The sequence below is a fragment of the Primulina eburnea genome, chromosome 3 (genome assembly GCF_022965805.1).
Source record: "Primulina eburnea isolate SZY01 chromosome 3, ASM2296580v1, whole genome shotgun sequence".
NCBI lineage: Eukaryota > Viridiplantae > Streptophyta > Magnoliopsida > Lamiales > Gesneriaceae > Primulina > Primulina eburnea.
Window position 1 is genome coordinate 2,166,284 of NC_133103.1, and position 20,797 is coordinate 2,187,080.

The window sequence follows — 20,797 nt, forward strand, 5'->3', positions numbered from 1 at the left end:
AGATCTGTCTCACGAATATGACCCGTGAGACCGTCTCACACAAGTTTTTGCCAAGTCAATTATGCTACGCCAGTAGGATATGCTACAATGCATAAAGATGATGAAAACCGAATCTATATATCAATCGATTGGTACCGTCTTTCCCACATACGTTAACTACCAAACGAGACTCGGAATTTTCGTATAAAACGTGCATTTTAATCCCCATAGGTGATTTTTTTTAAAAAAAAAAGAGTTAAGAGTGTTGTAAAAACAATATATTATCTTTGTTTAATAAGTAAAAACTTGTGTGAGACGGTCTCACAGATTGTATTTTGTGAGACAGATCTCTTATTTGGGTCATTCATTAAAAATAATATTTTTTATGCTAAGAATATTACTTTTTATTATGAATATCGGTATAGTTAACCCATCTCACAGATAAAAATTCATGAGGCTGTTTCACAAAAGACCCAAATAATGAATTTACACGTACAACGTATCGTTAATGGTGGGAATTGGTATAATTTGCAAGCTAAACATAAAGTCAAAAGGAAAACGACACAACGGTAACTATGATAAAACATTTTTGTCAAGTTGATTGATAAGTCAGACTTGTTTGCGAAAATGACCGCAATATATACGATAAACAGCCTCATTCATGTATTTGGTAAAATTGTAATTTTTGATCTCTTGTATTTGACATTTTACGATTTTAATTTTCTATTTTATCACGATATAATTTATTTTTTATCGATGTGATGCTTATTTGATTTTATGTGTACATTGTCACATCATATCTGAATGAAAAAAAAACTAAAATCGCCAATAATTAAAGAAATTATTATTTGCAATCAAAACATAGTCACAAGAAATCTCTTACCATATTCAACTCGATATATTTACCTCGAATCCAGTTCCAGTATATTCAATCTAAAATTTTCAAGCATCATCTAGGCTATAAAATTTCACACCAATCTTAGTTACAAAGTCAATATTTGAACTATAATCCATCAAAATATAGGGTCATCAATAAGATTTTTGGCTTGTTTCAATCTCGATTTCAAAGTTATTGACAAAAAATACAACAAAGTAATTTTTATCTTTTCCCTATCATAATAAAACGGTACCGTTTTAATCCACAGCACCCTCACAGCAAGGGATCCGTTCCCCAAAGGTTGTGGCCAAATTAAGATATTTTTAATACAAAGAAAAGTATTTTAAATCCTATAATCATAAAAAAAACACATGCATAATAATCAGAATTCAGATATATTTAAAATACACATGTAATTTATATTGTTGCAAATTATTTACTTTTAAAATATTTATATATCTTTGCATAATACTTGAAAAAACATCTTAATAAAGGCATGCATTAAATGCTCTCGTATTTTAAAAATCAAATGAAAAATACTGATTATAAATTTATAGTTTCTGTAGGTTTTACAGTCCATCATTGTACCCAAATTATTAAGTTTTGCAATTGTATCTTATTTTGTTCAATCTTCCAATCAAATTTTAATCCACATATGCATATGAAAATTTTAATTCCGTATTAATTATTAACAAAAAATCTATAGATGAAACACGAAGATCAAACTTTTGAATGAAAAAAACACGAATATTTTAAGTAAGTGAGGTTATTCTAAAAAATCTATATTTGGTGTCCCAATAAACATGTAATAATTCCATTTCACCTATATATACAGCATTTATAATTATTTTTTTTCCTAAAAAATGCCAATTTTTGACCTTTTTTTTTTTTTGCCATAACAACTGATACTATCGATAATACAATTGTTGTCAATATGCCATAATGTCGTCCCATGATATTAGAATATGCAATGATCTTGTCGTACAAGTGGGTCTGGTGAATTAAGGGTGTTTTGAATAATAATAATAATAATAATAATAATAATAATAATAAGAAGCTATATCTCATAGTACAAGTATGCATGCAAAACATGCGCAAAACCAAATATTAGCAATATAAAGCCATTTATTATTGATACGTAGGATCAAACTAGAGCACAAACATTTATATGTATTTTTACCATTCGTAAAATAGATACCGTACAAATAACGTACGTATATATATATATATATATATATATATATATATATATATATATATATATATATATATATATATGTATATACACATATTATGGATTTGAACGCATTATATATATATGTAAACACACTAATTAACCTTACACGAAGTGCTAGTTGCGAGGAAGAGAATATCTTTAATAATTTGAACGTTATTTGTATCATATTAGACTGTTAACTACTGAAATTTTCGATATTCTACTTAATTTTAACTAATTTGAATAAAAGAAATTAAATTAAATGAATTCGAGAAATTTTAGAATCATTGACACAATAAATCTTTTTTTTTAAAAAAAAAATAATAAAAGCTTCATTACCAAGATTTTATTCTCTTATGGTAAGTAGGGGTGTTCAAACTTCGGATAAAACCGAAAAAACCAAAAATCTAAACCAAAAAAACCGAATTTGAATAAAAGAAATTAAATTAAATGAATTCGAGAAATTTTAGAATCATTGACACAATAAATCTTTTTTTTTAAAAAAAAATAATAAAAGCTTCATTACCAAGATTTTATTCTCTTATGGTAAGTAGGGGTGTTCAAACTTCGGATAAAACCGAAAAAACCAAAAATCTAAACCAAAAAAACCGAATACCGAACCGAATACCGAATTTTGTAATTCGGATATAAATATTAAAACCGAAGTTTATTTGGTTTGGTTTCGGCTTATATATGTCAAAACCGAAAAAACCGAAATTTAATTAAATTAGTAAATTTTTTATATTTTTATTTATATTATATGTAGGACCGAGGGCTTGCCGCTTTACCAAAAGCTATAGCTAGTAGTAATAGTGCAACTTAAATATTTTAAACCGCACAACAGCTCAAGCACCACGGTTCGATCGCTCTACCAAGCAGGTACAATTATTGCACCCAACTATATATTTTGATATGATATTTAGTGAATGAAAAACCATTTTGAATAATTTTTAGTTGATTGTTATTTTTTAAATGAATTTAGACTTTATATTTAAATATTTTACTAAGAAAATATGGAAAAAGTTAACATATTATATTTTACAATATATTTATATTATTAATTTAAATAATTATACCAAAACCGAATTAACCGACCGAAATAACCGAACCGTTTTGGTAGAAAACCGAACCAAACCGGAGAAAAATAGTTCAGATATCGGATTATATATTTATAAAACCGAAAACCGAAAAAACCGAAATAAAAAACCGAAAATAAAACCGAACCGACCGATAAACACTTCTAATGGTAAGTACGTACGTGCAAGGTTGGTACTAATACTTTCCTTAGTGAAAGAAATCAGTTCATAACAATGAGAATTTTTTGAGAAAGAAATGTATAAAACAAAGGGAAAAATATATCCGTCCTTCCTTTCACCATATTTCTCGACATATATCTATCTTTTCGAAAAAATAAGGAAAGTTTTGTTCAGGTAGATTTTCACCTCACATTGCTGAAATGTTGGCAGTGAAGGAAGGACTCTTGCAGGCTATCAAACTCGGATGGAGGAAAGTGGTCCTTGAAGCTGACGTTCTTACTGCAATTCAAGCTATTCTCCAGCCTTCATTTTTTCCTTGGTTTTCTTGCTAGCTAGTAGAAGACATCACTCGTCTCTTTTCAACATTGTCGTCTGGATGCTAATCGGGTAGCTAGCTGGCATCCATACATTAATTTAGAAATGCAAACGCTAGAGAACCCATATTGTAGTTAGTTATAAATAATACATAGTTTTCATGATTCAATTATTTGTCCACATGACGTCACCACGACTCTATTCACACATGCATACACAATGATCAGCTGCATTATATATAATAATATAATGGTATTACTGTAAGAAGAAGCTATATGTGAGAAACTAGGGACTCGTTCAATCTCGGAAAATAGTCAAATTCGTCATTTAAGCTGACATGTCTTCTAATTTGTCAGAGGTTTTAGTCACCAAACATTTTTCTTAATGATAAATGCTAATGTGACATTACAAAATTTCTATCATATAAATACATATATATAGTTTTGATATATTGTCTACTTACAGTGTTGACTAATGAACTAATCTATCTATTGAACTTGATGAAGAACACAAAAATAGACACGATAGATTGACATCGTATCATTCGGTCGGCCATGTGAGAGAGAGAGAAAAGAATATGATTTACGTGATGGGCGTGAAAATAATGGTTGTTTGGAGGGAGCTTTTCTTTGAGATTTTAAGGTCGAATGTCACGGTTTGGGATGGACTTAGTTTAGACAATTGAGACCTCTAACGCCCAACGTAGGTCCCGTTCCCCACTTTATGCTACCTATCGTGGGCCCTTCTTCCACTCTTTAGTCGGATCCATCATTATGTTATATATATATATATATATATATATATATATATATATATATATATATATATATATAAAATATTTTAAAATTATTACTTTTTATTATGAATATCAATAGAGTTGACTCGTCTCACAGATAAAGATTCGTAAGACCGTCTCATAAGATACCTACTCAAAATTAATAATATAAATTCTTTTAATTTAGAGATGCATTACATTAACAAAATAGAAATAAATATCTTAGCATGTTTTCTTCTTCGTCGCCGATGATCCAAAGTGGCTTACACTCATTCCCCATTTGAGTTCGGAAATATCCATTCGTTATAGCACAAGATACAAACAATTAAGGACATTATCCTATTTAATGATTCATATTTATCCTGCATATAAAACAAATCTAATAATGGAACGTACATTAAAAATATATATTCCCATGATTTAGAACGAGGGCTTCTTTTATAAAAAATAAATAAATTATTTTGAAGAGATTTCCTTCTTGCTAGTTCGATCTCCCTATATGGTATATCCTTTGGATTTATGTGGTTGGTATTGTTGAAGAAGCTAAGGCCCCACTCTAACTCCATCATACCAAAAACCTAAATTCCCATGCAAATAACTTAGCCCTACTACTTTATATAAATCATCATCTCCTCCAAACCCTTTCCCCACAGCAACTCTTTCTTTTATCTTCCCCTAATTCCACACACTACTTACACGCAAATAAAGGAGCCCTCATCTTTTCTATCTTCTTGCCTTGATTTAGAATGTACACTCCTGCATATTTAAGCTGATCTGCAGGAGCTAGTTAAAGAGCGAGTATATACTTTGAAAAACATATAAAAATAGAATACTATTACAATGTCGGATCAGGACATGAGTTTATCCGTAAATGACCAGTCCCGGGTGCCTCCTGGATTCCGTTTTCATCCGACCGAGGAAGAACTTCTGCACTATTACCTCAGAAAGAAAGTGGCCTACGAGAAAATCGATCTTGATGTCATTCGGGATGTCGACCTTAACAAACTTGAGCCCTGGGATATTCAAGGTATATCGAATTTAAAAACTATGATTAGTTTTATATTTTCCCATAAATTTATGTCGATGTTTATTTATTTATTGCAGAGAAATGCAGAATAGGATCAACCCCTCAAAATGACTGGTATTTCTTTAGTCACAAAGACAAGAAATATCCTACCGGGACTCGAACTAATCGGGCCACTGCTGCGGGTTTTTGGAAGGCTACTGGGCGTGACAAGGTGATACACAGCAATTTCCGGAGGATTGGGATGCGAAAGACTTTGGTTTTCTACAGAGGAAGGGCTCCGCATGGCCAGAAATCGGACTGGATCATGCATGAATACAGGTTGGATGATCATGTCAACACTCATGACTCCATTGCTAATGTAAGCTACAAGATTTTTTTTCACCCATTTTTTTTTGGTAATTAAATATTACTCGACATGTTTTTACATCTTATGGATCCCCTCAAGTTTGTTTTACCTTTAATTGCACATATCTCTGAGTGTCTCTCTTGTCTAAAAATATTTGAACTTTATCAGAATTAAGAATACACATAATACTTTACAACGTAAATCTATAGCTATGTACTTAAATTTATTTGAGGGTATGCTTGTATCGAAAAGTTGATGCCAAAAATTTACTAATTAACAAATCATTTGAAATATACTTTAATCGGGACTAAGTGCGACTTTCATATTTTTCTCCTATCATTTCCAGCTTTTGTGTCAATGATTCCAATGGGTTCAAAGTAAATACCCAAAATTGAACCCATTGGAATCTCACTCAGTTTCAACAGAAATTTACGGTACTTCAATACCTTATTACATAATAATTAACATTATATATATGTATGTGCACAATTGATTATATTATATTCTTAAATTAAACAAATGGCAGGCTTCAAATAACTTAACCGGAGATGCGGGGCCAGAAGAAGGCTGGGTGGTCTGTCGGGTTTTCAAGAAGAAAAACTACCACAAGGCACTGGAAAGCCCTGCGCCGCACATGATGGCGTCTTCGACCTCGGTCTTAACCCGAAACCACCCCCAAAACGACGTAGTTCTGGACCACCTGCTCATGTACATGGGAAGATCATCTTCTTCCTGCAAGCAAGAGAACGAAACAAACAGCGGCGCACTCTACTTACAAAATCACGATCCTTCTGGTTTCGTGCACCTGCCGGGATTGGAAAATACAACCGAAATGGAGTCATCTTTGTCAATCAAACCCGACAACGAACCAAGTAATTGGGTGGCGTTGGACCGCCTCGTGGCGTCTCAGCTAGATGGCCACGGCTCCAAGCAGTACTTTCCATCATACGACGACCCGAGTATCGATGAAGATTTCTCATTTTCATTCGGAAGTAATATTAACACTGGTGAAATACAATTTCCAAACATGCATAATCATTCGGATCATATCATACCAGAAAATCTCTCCGGCTCCGACGCAGATTTCTGGAGCTTCGCTCGATCTTCGTCCTTGTCTTCATCGTCTACAGACCCACTTTGCCATTTATCTGTATAATTACAAAATATATTGTAGTGGTTTTTCGTTTTGAATTTTGGGGTCGTAAACTGTTATAATGATGACATTAATAATTCGTTAATACATACGTAAGTACGTGAGATTACTGTATTATTAAATTAAGGTTGATTCGGAATATCTATATTATGCATGGGTCCATAGTATCTTTATTGTACCTAATAAAACATGCCCTTCTGTTGCCGCATCATTGTCAACCAAACAAAAAAATGCATGCTACGAATTTATTATGTACCTTTTAATTTGTAAAGAATAAGATTAACTTGTTTGCATTATATTTTCTATAATGTATCTCCATATATATATATATATATATTTAAGAAAAGAAATGTTTACTCGTTGAAATTCATGGATAAAATAACGTTGATGATTGTTTTTTAATTTTTTATTTTTTATTTTTTCGAATACAATATAATGTGATGCCAGAAGCAATATGGATGTAATAGTGATTGATGTTTCTGTGGGTTCTAGTTGTTAGATCCATCTGTCCCAAATATCCTAAAAGGTTCCATTTGACAATGTTTTTTTTTTTAAAACCGATGCACCATAATTTAATACAAAAATATTTATATTTATCAGTTACATAAAAAACACATTAATTTAACGTGGGCATGCAGAACATATATGTGTCTCTCATATATATTGTAAATTTTTTGTGTAAATAAATGTCTCGTCAAATTTGGTATAATTAATTCATATTGATGCACTAAAATGGATTCTTATTGAATTCTGAAGAAAAGTATTTAGCCTATCCTTTCGTTGATTTTTCAAGTGATTTGATGAAATGATCGATGCATGATTCTTGTGTTTTTGTTTCAAGCCTTCGTACGTACGTCTTTAATATTTGTATAAACAATATTTATTATCCACTGATAATTTTCAAATCTGGAATCATTAATTAAACTTTTTAATGTTGATTCGGTTCGGTTCGACCAAAACCCTCCACCGTTCTGGTAGAGATTAAGCACATATATTTAATTAATAATCCTAGACTATCAATATATATATTGCTAAGAGTGGCAAGAAGTTGGATTTTATCCAAACCCAATTCTTGTAAGAAAATAGAATTAAGACAAATAATAAATGGATCGGACTTTATCTGACTGTATAATAATACTTCCAAATTAATATACGACTAAATCAAAAAATAATGAAAATATCACATGATGTTTGGATGCCCACCACCAATTTTTTTTTTTTTTTTATATATATATAAAAGTGGGGTTTACCGACAAAGGCGTATATAGTGGGAGATTAAAGAGTCAAAATGCTATTCATTAAGGAAAAAAGGAAAATATTTGTTAATCATTTGACAAGAAAGGGCAGGGTCTGAGGGCAATTAGTGTCCACAAATTGTAGAGGACGATACATAATATCACACTGATTTCCCATGTTTCTTCGAAAACTGTGACGTTTCACTATCTTTCACCCATCGATGCCTACATTTTAGCGCAAACCTTTACAAATAACAAACCCACCATTCTTCACTTTCGTAACCACAATTTCATCAAGTCAAGTATTCAAAACTTTAACCGATGACTTGTCATCACTTGAATTGATATCAACACCGTCGAAACCGACGCATAAATATCAACTTAATACATCTATTTTATATAGTTTAACAAGTCAATCAGATAAATTGAACAAATTTTGTATTGAATTTGCTGGACGGGATCATAAGTAACTCGCAACTCACTGCAATCTACTATTATCTGAAGGAAGCCAAATTTTGACTGGTCAAAAAATTGCTAACTTATTCCACCTTAATACGTTTCAATCCGACAAACTTGATCTGTTTTGACAGTTCTAATTAATAATGCAAGATATAGAATATATACACTTATCGTGAAAATTAACTATTTCACTAATCTTCTTAAAAAAATATTCATATGTTTTATACTAGTCTATTACTATTTTTTGTTTAAACTTAAATGGATTTTTTTTTGGAACGTAAAAATTTGTATATTAGAATTTTATTATTTCTTGTTTTTCCTCCTCCAATTCATGAGTCATGACCCACCCAGATATAGTAATCTCCTGGCGAGCGAAAATGCTAAATGAGCAGCTGGAATCATTTTGCCTGATTTGGACTTCGCAGCAATACGCAAATTATTGCACCTTTCAAATATATAGCTTGTGAGTTGCAACACTAAATCTGAAATATTACAGACCCCTCACCAATTTCTTGAAAACGACGAATTTCAAATTTGCAGACAATTTTATGACTGGTATTCCCCCATCCATTTTGAGTATTAGCTAAATATAGCATAAAATTCGGTTCATAATGAGGGTATCACAAAATACATTGTTCATCCCCTTGGTATTAAAACAAGAAACTCAGTATCAAACTGATTCATGAGTAGCACCAAAATCTAGCTCCGTAATCAGAGAATATAATCAATCATCTACCCAACAATGAAGCTTTCATGCATCAGATGCTTTGAAGTTTCCCTTTATGCTGCATACTACCGTCATTGCGGATATATTAGATATAAACACAACATGCAAGAGAAGAAAATTTGCTCAAGTACAAAGGGCAAAACATGATCACATTACAGAAAATGCATTAGCTGACGTAGATAACAAAAACATGATCACTCAGATGAGTATTCTGTGCATTCGTAGTGAGCCTGTACCTATTTTTTTAATTTTTTTGATACATTGGAGGTATGGGGACTTGATCTTGGTACCCTTTTTTAGGATTTGAGGATATATTCACGTGTGCAGCTTGATACAACAAACATCCGTTGATAACCTCACAAATTCCCCAAGATCTGGAAGTTGGACTAACACCGAAGAATTTGCCCGTTCTCTCATGAGCATCTCATATTCTACTAGGAGAGTTAAGCCGTTAACAAATCTACATTGAAGAAAATCAGCATGACATCCTTATTTTCAACAACAATTTCTGCAACTTGCAGGGAAGGGATATATATGCAGCGAGTGAATTTACAACCAAAGGCATACAGGTTGGAATTCAATCATGAACTGGCTTAATTGAGATGCGTGCAGTCTTTCCTGTCCTTAAGATTCAAAGTAACTATTGCAATTCCAACATGAATGATTCTTGATCCTTATGTGAACAAATATCTTTCCCCACATGTAGATTGAACCATCGTGCAGATGGGAATTCCTTACAACATTATACAAGTGTTTCATCAAGTCAAATCTCAAATTTGAAAACGGTTGTACTGCCAAAGTAGACTTGTCTTTCCAGGACGCAGGAACTAAGCTGGACCAAGAGATCATTATACTGCCTAATGAAGTTATTTAAATCATAAATTTGAAAATTCTACAGCCCTAAAGCCAGGGTTGCTGCTGATAAAATCTTACACCATGTCATCTGCAAAGACCATAGGATAACATTGCAGAAAATAAAGAACAACGTTTAATATGTCAGATTTCCAAGTAAAAGCTTCATAAGTGATAATGTACTGTGATCAATTAAATCTTTTTGAGTACAGAACACCGAATCCAATTAAACCATAGATGTGAATTCTGTAACAATTCCTAGTTCTGTTATTTATCTTTAAAACTCAATTAAGAAAGTGCATTGAACATGAAACAGAACTCCGTATGCTAAGAAATCAACTGAAATAACATGAAAAGCGAGTAGAAAACAAACCAAACAGAGAGGTCGTGGAAGCAAAGTTATCAACTTTTCATTATAGATCAAGTACAAATGGGGCAAAACACCAATCCATTCTCATTACAATCACTGCATCTCACCACCACAGTCCCCTTCGCTTGATACCCTTCCATCTCCATTCGTTCATTCACCATCGCTACAATTTTACAACTCCCGTTACATGAAAAACAGGGCAAGAACCTCACACCCCCACACCCCTCACACACATGCCCCACTCTCACTTTAGGCAATCCCTTGAGCAATTCCCCTAAAGAGCCCTCCTCGAGCATCTTCACCACCTCCTCAAATCCACCTATATATCTACCTTTCACAAAAATTCGGGGTGGTATCAGTTCGCTGCTTTCTTTCCCCTTCATCAAGTCCCTTAATTCATCCCTAAAACCTCTATCCATGGAAATATCCCTTTCGCAAATCAAAATCCCTAACCCTTCAAACGCTGATCTTACGGCATTGCAATTTTCGAAAGTGGTCCTCACCCCTCTCAATGTTGTGGAATACATAACAGCTTTATCCTCCCCGTTTGGCGGGCAAATAATTTCAAACCGATGAAACAAATCTCCCACGCAATTTGAATCCTTTGAACTAGATGACTCTCGCACGGGATTACCGATATTAGGGTTGATGTTTTCCTCTTTAAGCTTCCAAAAAAGGGATTGCTTAGGGAGAGGAGAATCAGAGATTTTGGAAGGAACAAAGGGTGAAGGGGAGAACCGGAAGCTGGGAATACGGTCTGAGTCCAGGCCCGACATGAGATCCCAAGAGTTAATTGTTTCAAGAGGCTGATATCTAAGTGAACGGGGTTCTGAAAGTGGACTTGGGAAGAGGGAGCCGAGTGTGGTGCGCGGTGGCGGTGGCGGAGGGTTTGGGGTGGGAGGGACTGTGGTGGTGGGAGAATGCCGATGGGCTGGCGGCGGTGGGTCGAGACTTAGCAAACCGTAAGTGGTGGAAGTGAGGGAGACAATGTGGTGGCTAAAAGCGGCTGAGCCGCCGATTTGGGAGAATTCTTCGTCGTGATGGAGCAGTGCGGATGAAACACAACCCATTTTCTTGGATTTTACAAAATACAAAATTTCAGAATGAAGAGAGAGTACTAGGAAGTGAGGAATAATTAGTTAAGGCGAAAGTTCATTCAATTTTCAAACTTTAGCAGGAGAGGTTTTTAGCGCTTAAATTCCAACTTTATTTTTTGAATATAGCGAAAGATACCGCAGAAATTTTATGAAACACAGCGACCCATTTTTTTTAATAAATATTACGGCAATCTGCGTTCACATTCAATTTGAGATCTATTCTAAAATCCATCGTTTACAGTTTTAATGGGAACTGAACTGCTTATATAAACCTAATAGTTTCAGTTATGATTTCGTGAGTGCACCTTTTATGCAACGTATGTGTCCATAATTAGTAATAGGCTCGTTAAACAGGTCAGAATCTCGAGTTAAACGAGTTTTTTTATTGAGTTAAACTTTGAATAACAAGCTAGCGATTTGGTTCGTTCACATTTATGTTTATAGCAACTTCAAAATTAAACTTTGAATAACAAGTGAGGGACTTGGTTCGTTCACATTTCTATCTCTATTTACAGTAATATTAAATTCGTTACGTGGGTAATGATAAAATTTTTGATAAAATAAAAATATATTATAGCAAAAACTTTTGTGAGACGGTCTCACAGGTCGTATTTGTGAGACATATTTTTTATTTGGGTCATCCATGAAAAAGTATTACTTTTTATACTAAGAATATTACTTTTTATTGTGAATATCGATAATGTTGACCCGTCTCATAGATTAGGATTCGTGAGACGGTCTCAAACGAGACTCACTCAAATATTATTAGTCGAAGGATTTTCTTTTTTCAGGAACAAAATCAATTCTCCCTCATTTGAGGTCAGAAAGTTTAACCCGTCATTATTATCTGTTTGAATCGAGATTGTGCACTAATTGCATGCACTATATATATAATCTTACTTTGTTTTTTTTATAGGTTATAATTTTACTTTGTTAATAAAAAGTAGTAAGCATTTTCTTCTTATTATATATAAATTAAATTTTTATTTATTATTTAAAAAGTAACAGTAGTATATCTATTCCCAATAATCATACTTTGTTAATATTATTAATCGTGTTTTAGAAAAAAAAATATGCATACGTATCCTTTGACTTATCTGAATAATCGAAAACCTATCGCTTGTCTCGTTATTACCAGATAATACGACAAAACCTATGTTTAACGAGGCATATTGAGTTTATATCGATTTATGTACGTTGTTTGTACCGTTGAAAATCATTTACTGTATATATATATATATATTTTTATATCGGACAAGTTTTCACTAATTCCATTTATTAATTATATTTTAGATGACCGTACAGTATTATTAGTTGCGCAGCTCTGGGAGTTGGGATTTGGATGCTTGAAAGATTTTAATGGAAGAAAATCATGTGTTATAAATTTAGAGTATAATTAATGTTCTATCAAAATATGGGTGAAGATGTTATTATAATTACAATTTTAGGATCAAAGAAGCAATATGGTTCGACCCCTTGTGATTATGGATTATTATAAAATCAAGAGTAAATCAAGAAATGGAGATTGGGAAACTAAAATTACAGAGATCAAAATTGCTTGACCAGTCCAGAGGTAAATGCGCCACTGTCACTGGTCCCTTTACCCATAAAACCAAAACAAATATAAATAGAATCTGGATTCCCCTGCACATGCACATGTCTTAAAGTTGCCGATATAATTTGGGAATAAAATGTTGTTTGATTACTATTATTATTTCAATTAACGCACACATTATTCCAAGATCCTTGGCTTCCAAAAAATAAAATAAAAATAAAAAAACCCTCTATTTTTTTTTAAATGATTTGTTATTTTCTATACCGATAAAATTATCGAAAGCCTCCTAAAACGAGAGTGAAAAACACCCAACGCATTTGTACCTTTTCTTTTGTGGCTAGTTCACTTGCATTATGACACATAGCACGTGAAAGCATGAGGAGAGTCAGCAATTATTTATGAGAAAAATAATGGCAGCCCACCTATTTTCTTTTGAATTCATTATTTATACCTTAATTGAATTTTTTGTATTTATTATTCATACTAATGTAAGTAGTGGATTCCTATGTGACAGCTTTCTTTCATTTGAAACTCTCTCTCACACACATTTATGTCCTTTAGTTCTGACACCACAACCCCATCAGTTCTTTGTTCATATTTTCCCAATGCCACTACAAAATACCTACGGTTCTCGCATATTTTTAACGACCCATTTACCATTTTAAGTCGAAAATCACTTATTTTTCTACTTTGGAAGTTTTTAGATTAAAAATATTATTCCGCTGCTCTCCAACTTTCTTGCAGGCAAACTCCTTTAGTGAAGGTTTAAACAATAATATGTATAAACCTCGCCTATTCAATGTTTTTCACTAGCTAATTATATATAATTATCCACGACGTTAATTTGTTTTATTAGGGGCGTAATTTCCATTATAAATATGCAAATAAGATCAAGGAATAAACGAATCTCTGTGTGTGTGTGTGTGTGTGTTATATATATTATATAATTTTCTCATTTTCTCTATAAAGCCAGCTGCATCTCCTTCCTCCACTCTGTACGTGGAACATCTCCGCAAACTTTTCACGCCATTTTCGATGGGAAAGACGGGAGGTAATTCATGGTTGACAGCTGTGAAAAGGGCGTTCAGGTCCCCAACGAAAGACACTGAGAAGAAAAGCTGCAGAAGGAAAATGGAGCAACAAAATCACCAAGAACAAGAAGAAGAAAAGGTGATGTTTAATTCTGCAAATTTCCTTTTTTTTTCTCCGGCGTAGTAATTTGTGGGTGTAATGTGTTTCACGAAAATTTTCGTTTGGATTCGTGGGTTTTACGCAGAAGTCGGAGAAGAGGAGGTGGCTGTTTAAGAAGCAATCTAGTAATGTAAATGAAGGAAATGTAGTTACAACTGATGAAACTGTGTTGGCTTCCGAGCATAGACATGCCATAGCCGTGGCGGCGGCCACGGCTGCGGCGGCTGAAGCTGCGGTGGCAACTGCTAGAGCGGCGGTGGAGATAATCAGGTTGACTCAGCCAACTAATTCCCCTTCATTTAAACAGCATTCTTCGGCCAAAGTCATTCAAACCGCATTTAGGGGATACCTAGTAAGTCATTTACAGACTTATTAGATTGCTTACATCAGAGATGGTACCTTTTTGGAACATCTGAATTGAGTTGTTTTTCAATTGATTCATTGTTTGAAATTTCATGGATAAATGAACGTGACTTCAAAAAATTTGTAGGCTTATGTTTCCGGTTCATAAGTTTTTAGAATTCAAATTGGACTTTGCGGCTCCTACGGAGGTTGCTAATAGTTGATGTGACTAAAATTTAGATATTATTCGTTATTGACATTAGTTGATTCGGCTTGTACGAAGTTTGGTTCCATTTTAGAAAAGTTATAAAGACTTTTAATATTTTGACTGAAGAATGTAAGTGTTAGAACAGCGTTCCATGACAATAGACTTCCAACTCGACGTCAAATTAGTCAAAGATCAAATAAGTTCTAGATAGGAGGCTAAAAAAAAAAAAAGAATTCATGGTTTCGAACGATAACAAAAAATCTCAATGTCAATAATCGTGGAGCTCGAGTCAAACAATTTATTAGCCGATTTGACCCATTATAGGCGTCTAGTTCCTTACAAGTGTTTTGATGAATGTAGGCAAGAAGAGCTCTAGCAGCGCTTAAAGGAATAGTGAAACTTCAAGCTCTGATAAGGGGGCAGAATGTAAGAAAACAAGCTAATATGACTATGAAATGCATGCAAGCTCTCCTTCGAGTTCAGGCCCGAGTGCGTGATCAACGTTCCCGGCTTTCACATGATGGCGGAAGAAGATCGATGCCTGGGGAAACAAACCGTTCTATGTACCTTAAAGACATAAGAAACAGGAGGTCCATGGTATGTTCTTCTGAATTTATTTGTCTTAATATTTTTTTTTTTATACAATTGTTTGATTGTAATTTGATGATGCTCACTTTGCAGTCTAGAGATGGAAGCTGGGCCAATGATGAATGGAGAGACTGCCCAAGTACACTTGAGGAGCTCGATGACTTTGTAAAAGCCAGAAATGAAGCTGAATCCACGCGTGAAAATACCCTGGCTTTTGCTTTCTCCAAGCAGGTCTGTCTTTACAATAACTTTTAGTAAAATACTAATACTATTGATACAAAAACTTACGAAGTATGGCTCAACTATAATTTTTATATGTTAACAAGGTGTAATACTGATAGAGTGAGGCTATAAGTGTCAAGTGTCTCATATTGGCTCCACAAAAAAATGTGTTTGGACCATTGTGGGTGTTGGTTTCTCAAAATGTTTGTTACGTTACATGTCTTATATGAGATCTGCAATAAAATGTGGAATAACTAATAAATTGGATGGAGTTTTCACGCTAACTTTTGGGATTGAGCTCTTATGTTTTAAGGCTTATGACATGAGATAAATATAAAAAATGGGCAAACAACAGTTTTCTCACATTTCGAGGTCCCTCACACCTTGGTCAGAATTTGACCAAGATTTGCTTACAAGAAGTATTGGGGTTGGCCGGTGGGTCATCACCAGTTTTGTTTTATTTTTTCGCCTGTAGTTAGTTCTTGGTGTCTGGATATATGCCATGGAGGTGCAGAAAGAAGTATTAAAAGGATATTACTGTAATATCAACAAGAATAGTAGAATACAACGAAAGTTAAAACACCGACCATTAAAAAAGTCAGATTTCATGGAGATGAACTAATTTTAAAATTTTAACATAGTTCTTGAATATGAACTGTTCCGTGATTTTCGAGTGTGATTTGACTTCAGACCACTCTGTTTCACTGCTTACCTTTTCTATCTCTTGATCTGAAAGGTTTTAAAAACCATTTCTTTGTTTCAGAATAAGATGTACAAGGAAGGCGAGAACGAGAACGGGATCGAAAACAGAGCAAGTTACCTTGATAAGTGGACAACAGCAACAAAGCAATGGGAGATCAGCAGCAGGGCGTCAACAGATCATAGAAGAGACTCTTTCAAAACCGTTGAGATTGATTCGCAAAAAACGACGTCCACATATTCGTTGTCAAATGCTCGAAAATCGAACTGCCAAAGCCCACTTCACAGACAATCTATCCCACATGCCGCGGTCTCATCTCACCATAGATCATCATCATTTCACAATATCACTCAATCTCCTATAACCCCATCCATTATATCAAAACCACGACCCCCGCAAGTTCGTTCTTCGAGCTCTAGATGCCTAAAAGATGAAAGTAGCTACTCGACTGCAAATACCCCGAGTCTACGCTCCATGCCATGCTCAAACAACACAATGATGCCTAGTTACATGGCTAGCACCGAGTCGGCTAAAGCCCGGATTAGATCACATAGTGCACCAAGACAAAGGCCTTCCACTCCCGATAGAGATCGTGGTGGAGGGTCGGCTAAAAAACGTCTCACTTACCCTATACCAGAGCCGTATTATGCGAATTTGGGTTTCGGTACCTTGAACCAGAACTTGAGAAGTCCAAGCTTCAAGAGTGTAAAAGCAGGCTATGTAGGGATGGAGCAACAGTCGAACCATTCATGTTACACTGATAGTATTGGTGGAGAGCTTTCGCCATGCTCGACTACGGATCTACGAAGATGGTTAAGATGAGAGAACCATCTGCAGTGAATCGATAGAGGTCTTCTGATATCGCACGAATAGTCTTTTGATATGCTTTCTATGAATTGACTAGTTTGCTAAGTTTGTATAATCAAAACTTTTGATTGGCTCAATATAAGGAGTTATCATTTACTTAATAACTAGTTGTTTATGCACACTTTGTGTTGGCATATATAAATATATATATATATATATATATATATATATATATATATATATATATATATATATATATATATATATATTAAAAAAATATTCCTTTCTTATTAGTTTTGCTTTCTTATCTATTCAAGAGATTTCTTCTCGGTAGTCGGTAGGATGATAAGCCACCATATTCACATACAGCAAGCTTAAGAATCTGCTAGCTACCGATTAAAGAGAGACAAAATTCGATCACAAAAATATAATTAGCACATCAAACTAATCAAAATATGTCATCTTATCTTGAAATCACGCCAGTAAATCTCACCGGCCCCTTCTGTTTAAGCAGAATCTTCAACTGAGCCTTTTGGCACTCCAACTTGTTGCTCAGATGCTTGCTACTTCTGCACCCAATTGCTCGCACCACTTTCGGGAATTCAACGAACCCTTTAATCCCTCTTTTTATGTGAGGATTTTCGGCTTCTGGAGACGATCTTTTCTGAATAAACGCCATTGTATGAACATGGGTTTCTTGATTATGATGAATCCCCGCTTCTTGTTTTGCTTCGGAAGAAGATGATAAAGAAGGTTCAACTCCCATCTTTTTAGCTACTTCCAGCTCAATGAACTTCTCCTCCAACAGGATTTTCGCCTCCTTGAGTTTCATCTGCACTCTCTCTTCTCTGATAACCTCCGCCACACGCAGCATTTTCCTTTCTTCTTCAATGCCTTTCTTCAATCTCGCTCTCTCTCCTTTATCAGATGAAATTTCTTTAGCTAGATCTCCGCATACTCGCTCTAATGCTTCTCTACCCTTCCTCTCTTCCGACAGTTCTTTAGCCAGCCTTTTATTCAAAGACTTCATTTTCTTACGTTCTTTTCGCTCACTCTCTAGCTCAGATTTCAGCTTATCGATCTGCGCCTTAGCCATTTCGAGTTCAGATTCCATGAAAGACTTGATAAACGTCAAATCCCAGAAAGAAGCTGCGATTTTACGGGCGGATATAGGGAGGTGGAGCTTGTGAATTTGCTTTTTATCGGTTGAGCTGTGTTCTTGATGCTGCAGCGTTTGATTTTGTTGAGAGATATAAAAGGGATTTTCATAAAGTTTCCAAGTTGGACAAGAAATTGAAGTTGTGATAGGGAAATTGGTATGGTTATTGTGTTGATGAACAGAGGTAGAGGAAGCTTCTTGTCTTCTTATCTTCATCATCACCACCATCATATCTTCCATTAACATGGGGTGTAAATCTTGCTTTAACTTGATCTTTTTTGGGTAAGATTGGATGCCTTTTCTTTCGTAGAAACTTTGATATTCCTGGCCACCGATAATATATCACTAATTTCTTTTGCTTTTGTGTTTGCTTTTGTGCTCTGTTAAGTGGAGTAGGCCCATAATTTCAAGGCATTTGATCAAAAGGCAGTTTGAAGAGAGGGAGAGGGAAAAGTACGTTAAGTGCATCACATGCTGGTGCACCTCTTTCTGTGTATTTAATGACAGCATATGCACGGTGAATGGTGGGAATGAGGTGGTCTCTTTGAAAGGTAAACACCCTTTCGCTTTCACTAGCTTGTCTCACATTTTATCATGTCTTTCATCATTCATCGTCTCATCTTTCGGACCAAACAATCTCATTTATTCACCTCTCTCATAAAATTCAACAAAAATTTAGTCATCATCTTGTGGTGGAAGTATGGCTTGCTTCACTGTTTTTGGAACCATTTTCTTGTTGAAGTACTAAATAAGCTACAAAAAAATATGCCAAAGTTTCGAGTTGGAGGTTTGCTTTTTGATTTTCCTACTCTTTCGGGTCGAAGTTATTCTAAAACTATCTTCTCTCTTGAACAAGTTCATGGAGATTCTTTGGGTTTGAAATATTATAAAAATTAAGACATCCACTCCGAAGTAGTGTGTCCCATGTAAAAGAAAAGGCGTAAATGGTAACATGGGTGGTCAATCTGTCTAATCATTAATTACATCGAATTTCCACATGGATGGTCTCCTATCATGTCTTCTTTATTAGAAATAATAGTTCCAATATCAACTTTTCGTCAGTGACTCAAATTATTAAGAACAAGTTTTTATTCAGGTTTTCTGTAATTTTCATTAAAAATCATTCAAAAGTAAAATACTACTAACAAGTTGTAAAGCAAGTACAAATTAAGATTAATTTAAGGATGTTGGTGTAATTAAAACAAGAAGATGAAGATGATCCCCCCAGTGTTGCAAGCTAATTTTATTGCCAATTGGACCACTCTGAAGCAACACAGGACTTTTAATATTATTTGGCTAAAATAACGAGTGGATCAACCGAGACTGATATTTATAATTATATAATTTTACTACTCCAAATATTCCACCTTTTGATGGAAAAAGAATCAGACATATTGCATTTCTAGTGTAGATCCCTTCAGGCCCAATATATATATAGGCTTCGACGCTGTATTGTCCAAATAAGGTCCACAACCTTGATCGCGCCTCTGTTAATTAAGTTTTGCTGGAGTACCTCAGGCCCAATATATGTACATATCTACGCTGTATTATTAAGTTTAACATATTTAGAGTAATAAATTTTGGTGAGGTTTTGTTTCAATGATTTTATATATTAATAAATTGTTAAAACTTTAATGTAAGTCATCTGTAGCTTAGCGAATAGAGTATTTGCTCCTCATCAGGTCGTAGATTCAATTCATGTGTCTTTTTTCTTTTTATTTTTTTAATTCATATATCAAAATTGCAGTATACTCTCTCATTATTTATTATAATTATATTTTGATATTTATTTAAATATAAAACAAGTAAATTATAAAAAATATTAAAGAAACACGCAACACATGCATCCATATATTAATATATTATTAAATTTGAGATAGTTTAGAGTAATAAACTTTGGTGTGATGATGAATTTTTTAAAATTCCATTATTACCTTTTTAAAATTATAAAAATACTTTATTTTCATTTTAAAAAATATTATAAAAATATATTTTAGTAAATTTATACATTATCTTATCATTATCATATCAATTTTCCAAAATTTTTAAAATTACTAAAATATGTTATTTGACATGTATCCAAAAAACTTTTGGATTTTTAAATGGAGGGATTCTCATGTGAGACCGTCTCACGGATCTCAATTTGTGAGACGGGTCAACTCTACACATATTCACAATAAGAAGTAATATTCTTAGCATAAAAAATAATATTTTTTCATGGATGACCCAAATAAGAGATCCGTCTCACAAATATGACCCGTGAGACCATCTCATACAAGTTTTTGCCTTTTAAATGATTATATAATTCATAACATAAAAAAATTAAATTAAAAATAAAACA

At 33.9% G+C, this 20,797-nt stretch overlaps 4 protein-coding genes across 6 annotated transcripts; 2 read left to right on the forward strand and 2 right to left on the reverse strand.

Annotated features, from left to right (window-relative positions):
* Positions 1 to 5,087: 5,087 nt before the first annotated feature.
* On the forward strand, positions 5,088 to 7,175 carry LOC140827984 (NAC domain-containing protein 12-like). Its single transcript, XM_073190951.1, has 3 exons — positions 5,088 to 5,445; positions 5,523 to 5,803; positions 6,318 to 7,175. Exons 1-3 carry the CDS (start codon positions 5,259 to 5,261, stop codon positions 6,945 to 6,947), a joined length of 1,098 nt encoding a protein of 365 aa, XP_073047052.1. The 5' UTR covers positions 5,088 to 5,258; the 3' UTR covers positions 6,948 to 7,175.
* Positions 7,176 to 9,094: 1,919 nt separating this feature from the next.
* LOC140827985 (uncharacterized protein At5g39865-like) lies at positions 9,095 to 11,721 on the reverse strand. Of its 2 annotated transcripts, none has more exons than XM_073190953.1 (2): positions 10,591 to 11,721; positions 9,095 to 9,423 (listed from the first exon to the last, which is right to left on the reverse strand). In XM_073190953.1, exon 1 carries the CDS (start codon positions 11,655 to 11,657, stop codon positions 10,638 to 10,640), a length of 1,020 nt encoding a protein of 339 aa, XP_073047054.1. In that variant the 5' UTR covers positions 11,658 to 11,721; the 3' UTR covers positions 9,095 to 9,423; positions 10,591 to 10,637. The 2 variants fall into 2 exon arrangements, with proteins under 2 accessions (XP_073047054.1, XP_073047053.1); XM_073190952.1 differs by having other exon boundaries at positions 9,095 to 9,430.
* A 2,459-nt stretch (positions 11,722 to 14,180) lies between these two features.
* On the forward strand, positions 14,181 to 17,455 carry LOC140825245 (protein IQ-DOMAIN 17-like). Of its 2 annotated transcripts, none has more exons than XM_073186902.1 (5): positions 14,181 to 14,409; positions 14,516 to 14,782; positions 15,341 to 15,577; positions 15,662 to 15,799; positions 16,554 to 17,455. In XM_073186902.1, exons 1-5 carry the CDS (start codon positions 14,275 to 14,277, stop codon positions 17,310 to 17,312), a joined length of 1,536 nt encoding a protein of 511 aa, XP_073043003.1. In that variant the 5' UTR covers positions 14,181 to 14,274; the 3' UTR covers positions 17,313 to 17,455. The 2 variants fall into 2 exon arrangements, with proteins under 2 accessions (XP_073043003.1, XP_073043004.1); XM_073186903.1 differs by having other exon boundaries at positions 16,560 to 17,455.
* A 126-nt stretch (positions 17,456 to 17,581) lies between these two features.
* Positions 17,582 to 19,051, reverse strand: LOC140827986 (protein BRANCHLESS TRICHOME-like). The gene has a single exon (XM_073190954.1). It carries the CDS (start codon positions 18,700 to 18,702, stop codon positions 17,761 to 17,763), a length of 942 nt encoding a protein of 313 aa, XP_073047055.1. The 5' UTR covers positions 18,703 to 19,051; the 3' UTR covers positions 17,582 to 17,760.
* Between the last annotated feature and the right edge of the window lie 1,746 nt (positions 19,052 to 20,797).

Coding starts and splice junctions, on each gene's coding strand:
- LOC140825245 (XM_073186902.1), top strand. CDS start 14,275: ATGGGAAAGACGGGAGGTAATTCATGGTTGACAGCTGTGAAAAGGGCG. Junction 14,410..14,515: donor AAGAACAAGAAGAAGAAAAG/GTGATGTTTAAT, acceptor GGTTTTACGCAG/AAGTCGGAGAAGAGGAGGTG. Junction 15,578..15,661: donor TAAGAAACAGGAGGTCCATG/GTATGTTCTTCT, acceptor CTCACTTTGCAG/TCTAGAGATGGAAGCTGGGC.
- LOC140827984 (XM_073190951.1), top strand. CDS start 5,259: ATGTCGGATCAGGACATGAGTTTATCCGTAAATGACCAGTCCCGGGTG. Junction 5,446..5,522: donor TGAGCCCTGGGATATTCAAG/GTATATCGAATT, acceptor TATTTATTGCAG/AGAAATGCAGAATAGGATCA. Junction 5,804..6,317: donor CTCATGACTCCATTGCTAAT/GTAAGCTACAAG, acceptor AACAAATGGCAG/GCTTCAAATAACTTAACCGG.
- LOC140827986 (XM_073190954.1), bottom strand. CDS start 18,702: ATGTTAATGGAAGATATGATGGTGGTGATGATGAAGATAAGAAGACAA.
- LOC140827985 (XM_073190953.1), bottom strand. CDS start 11,657: ATGGGTTGTGTTTCATCCGCACTGCTCCATCACGACGAAGAATTCTCC.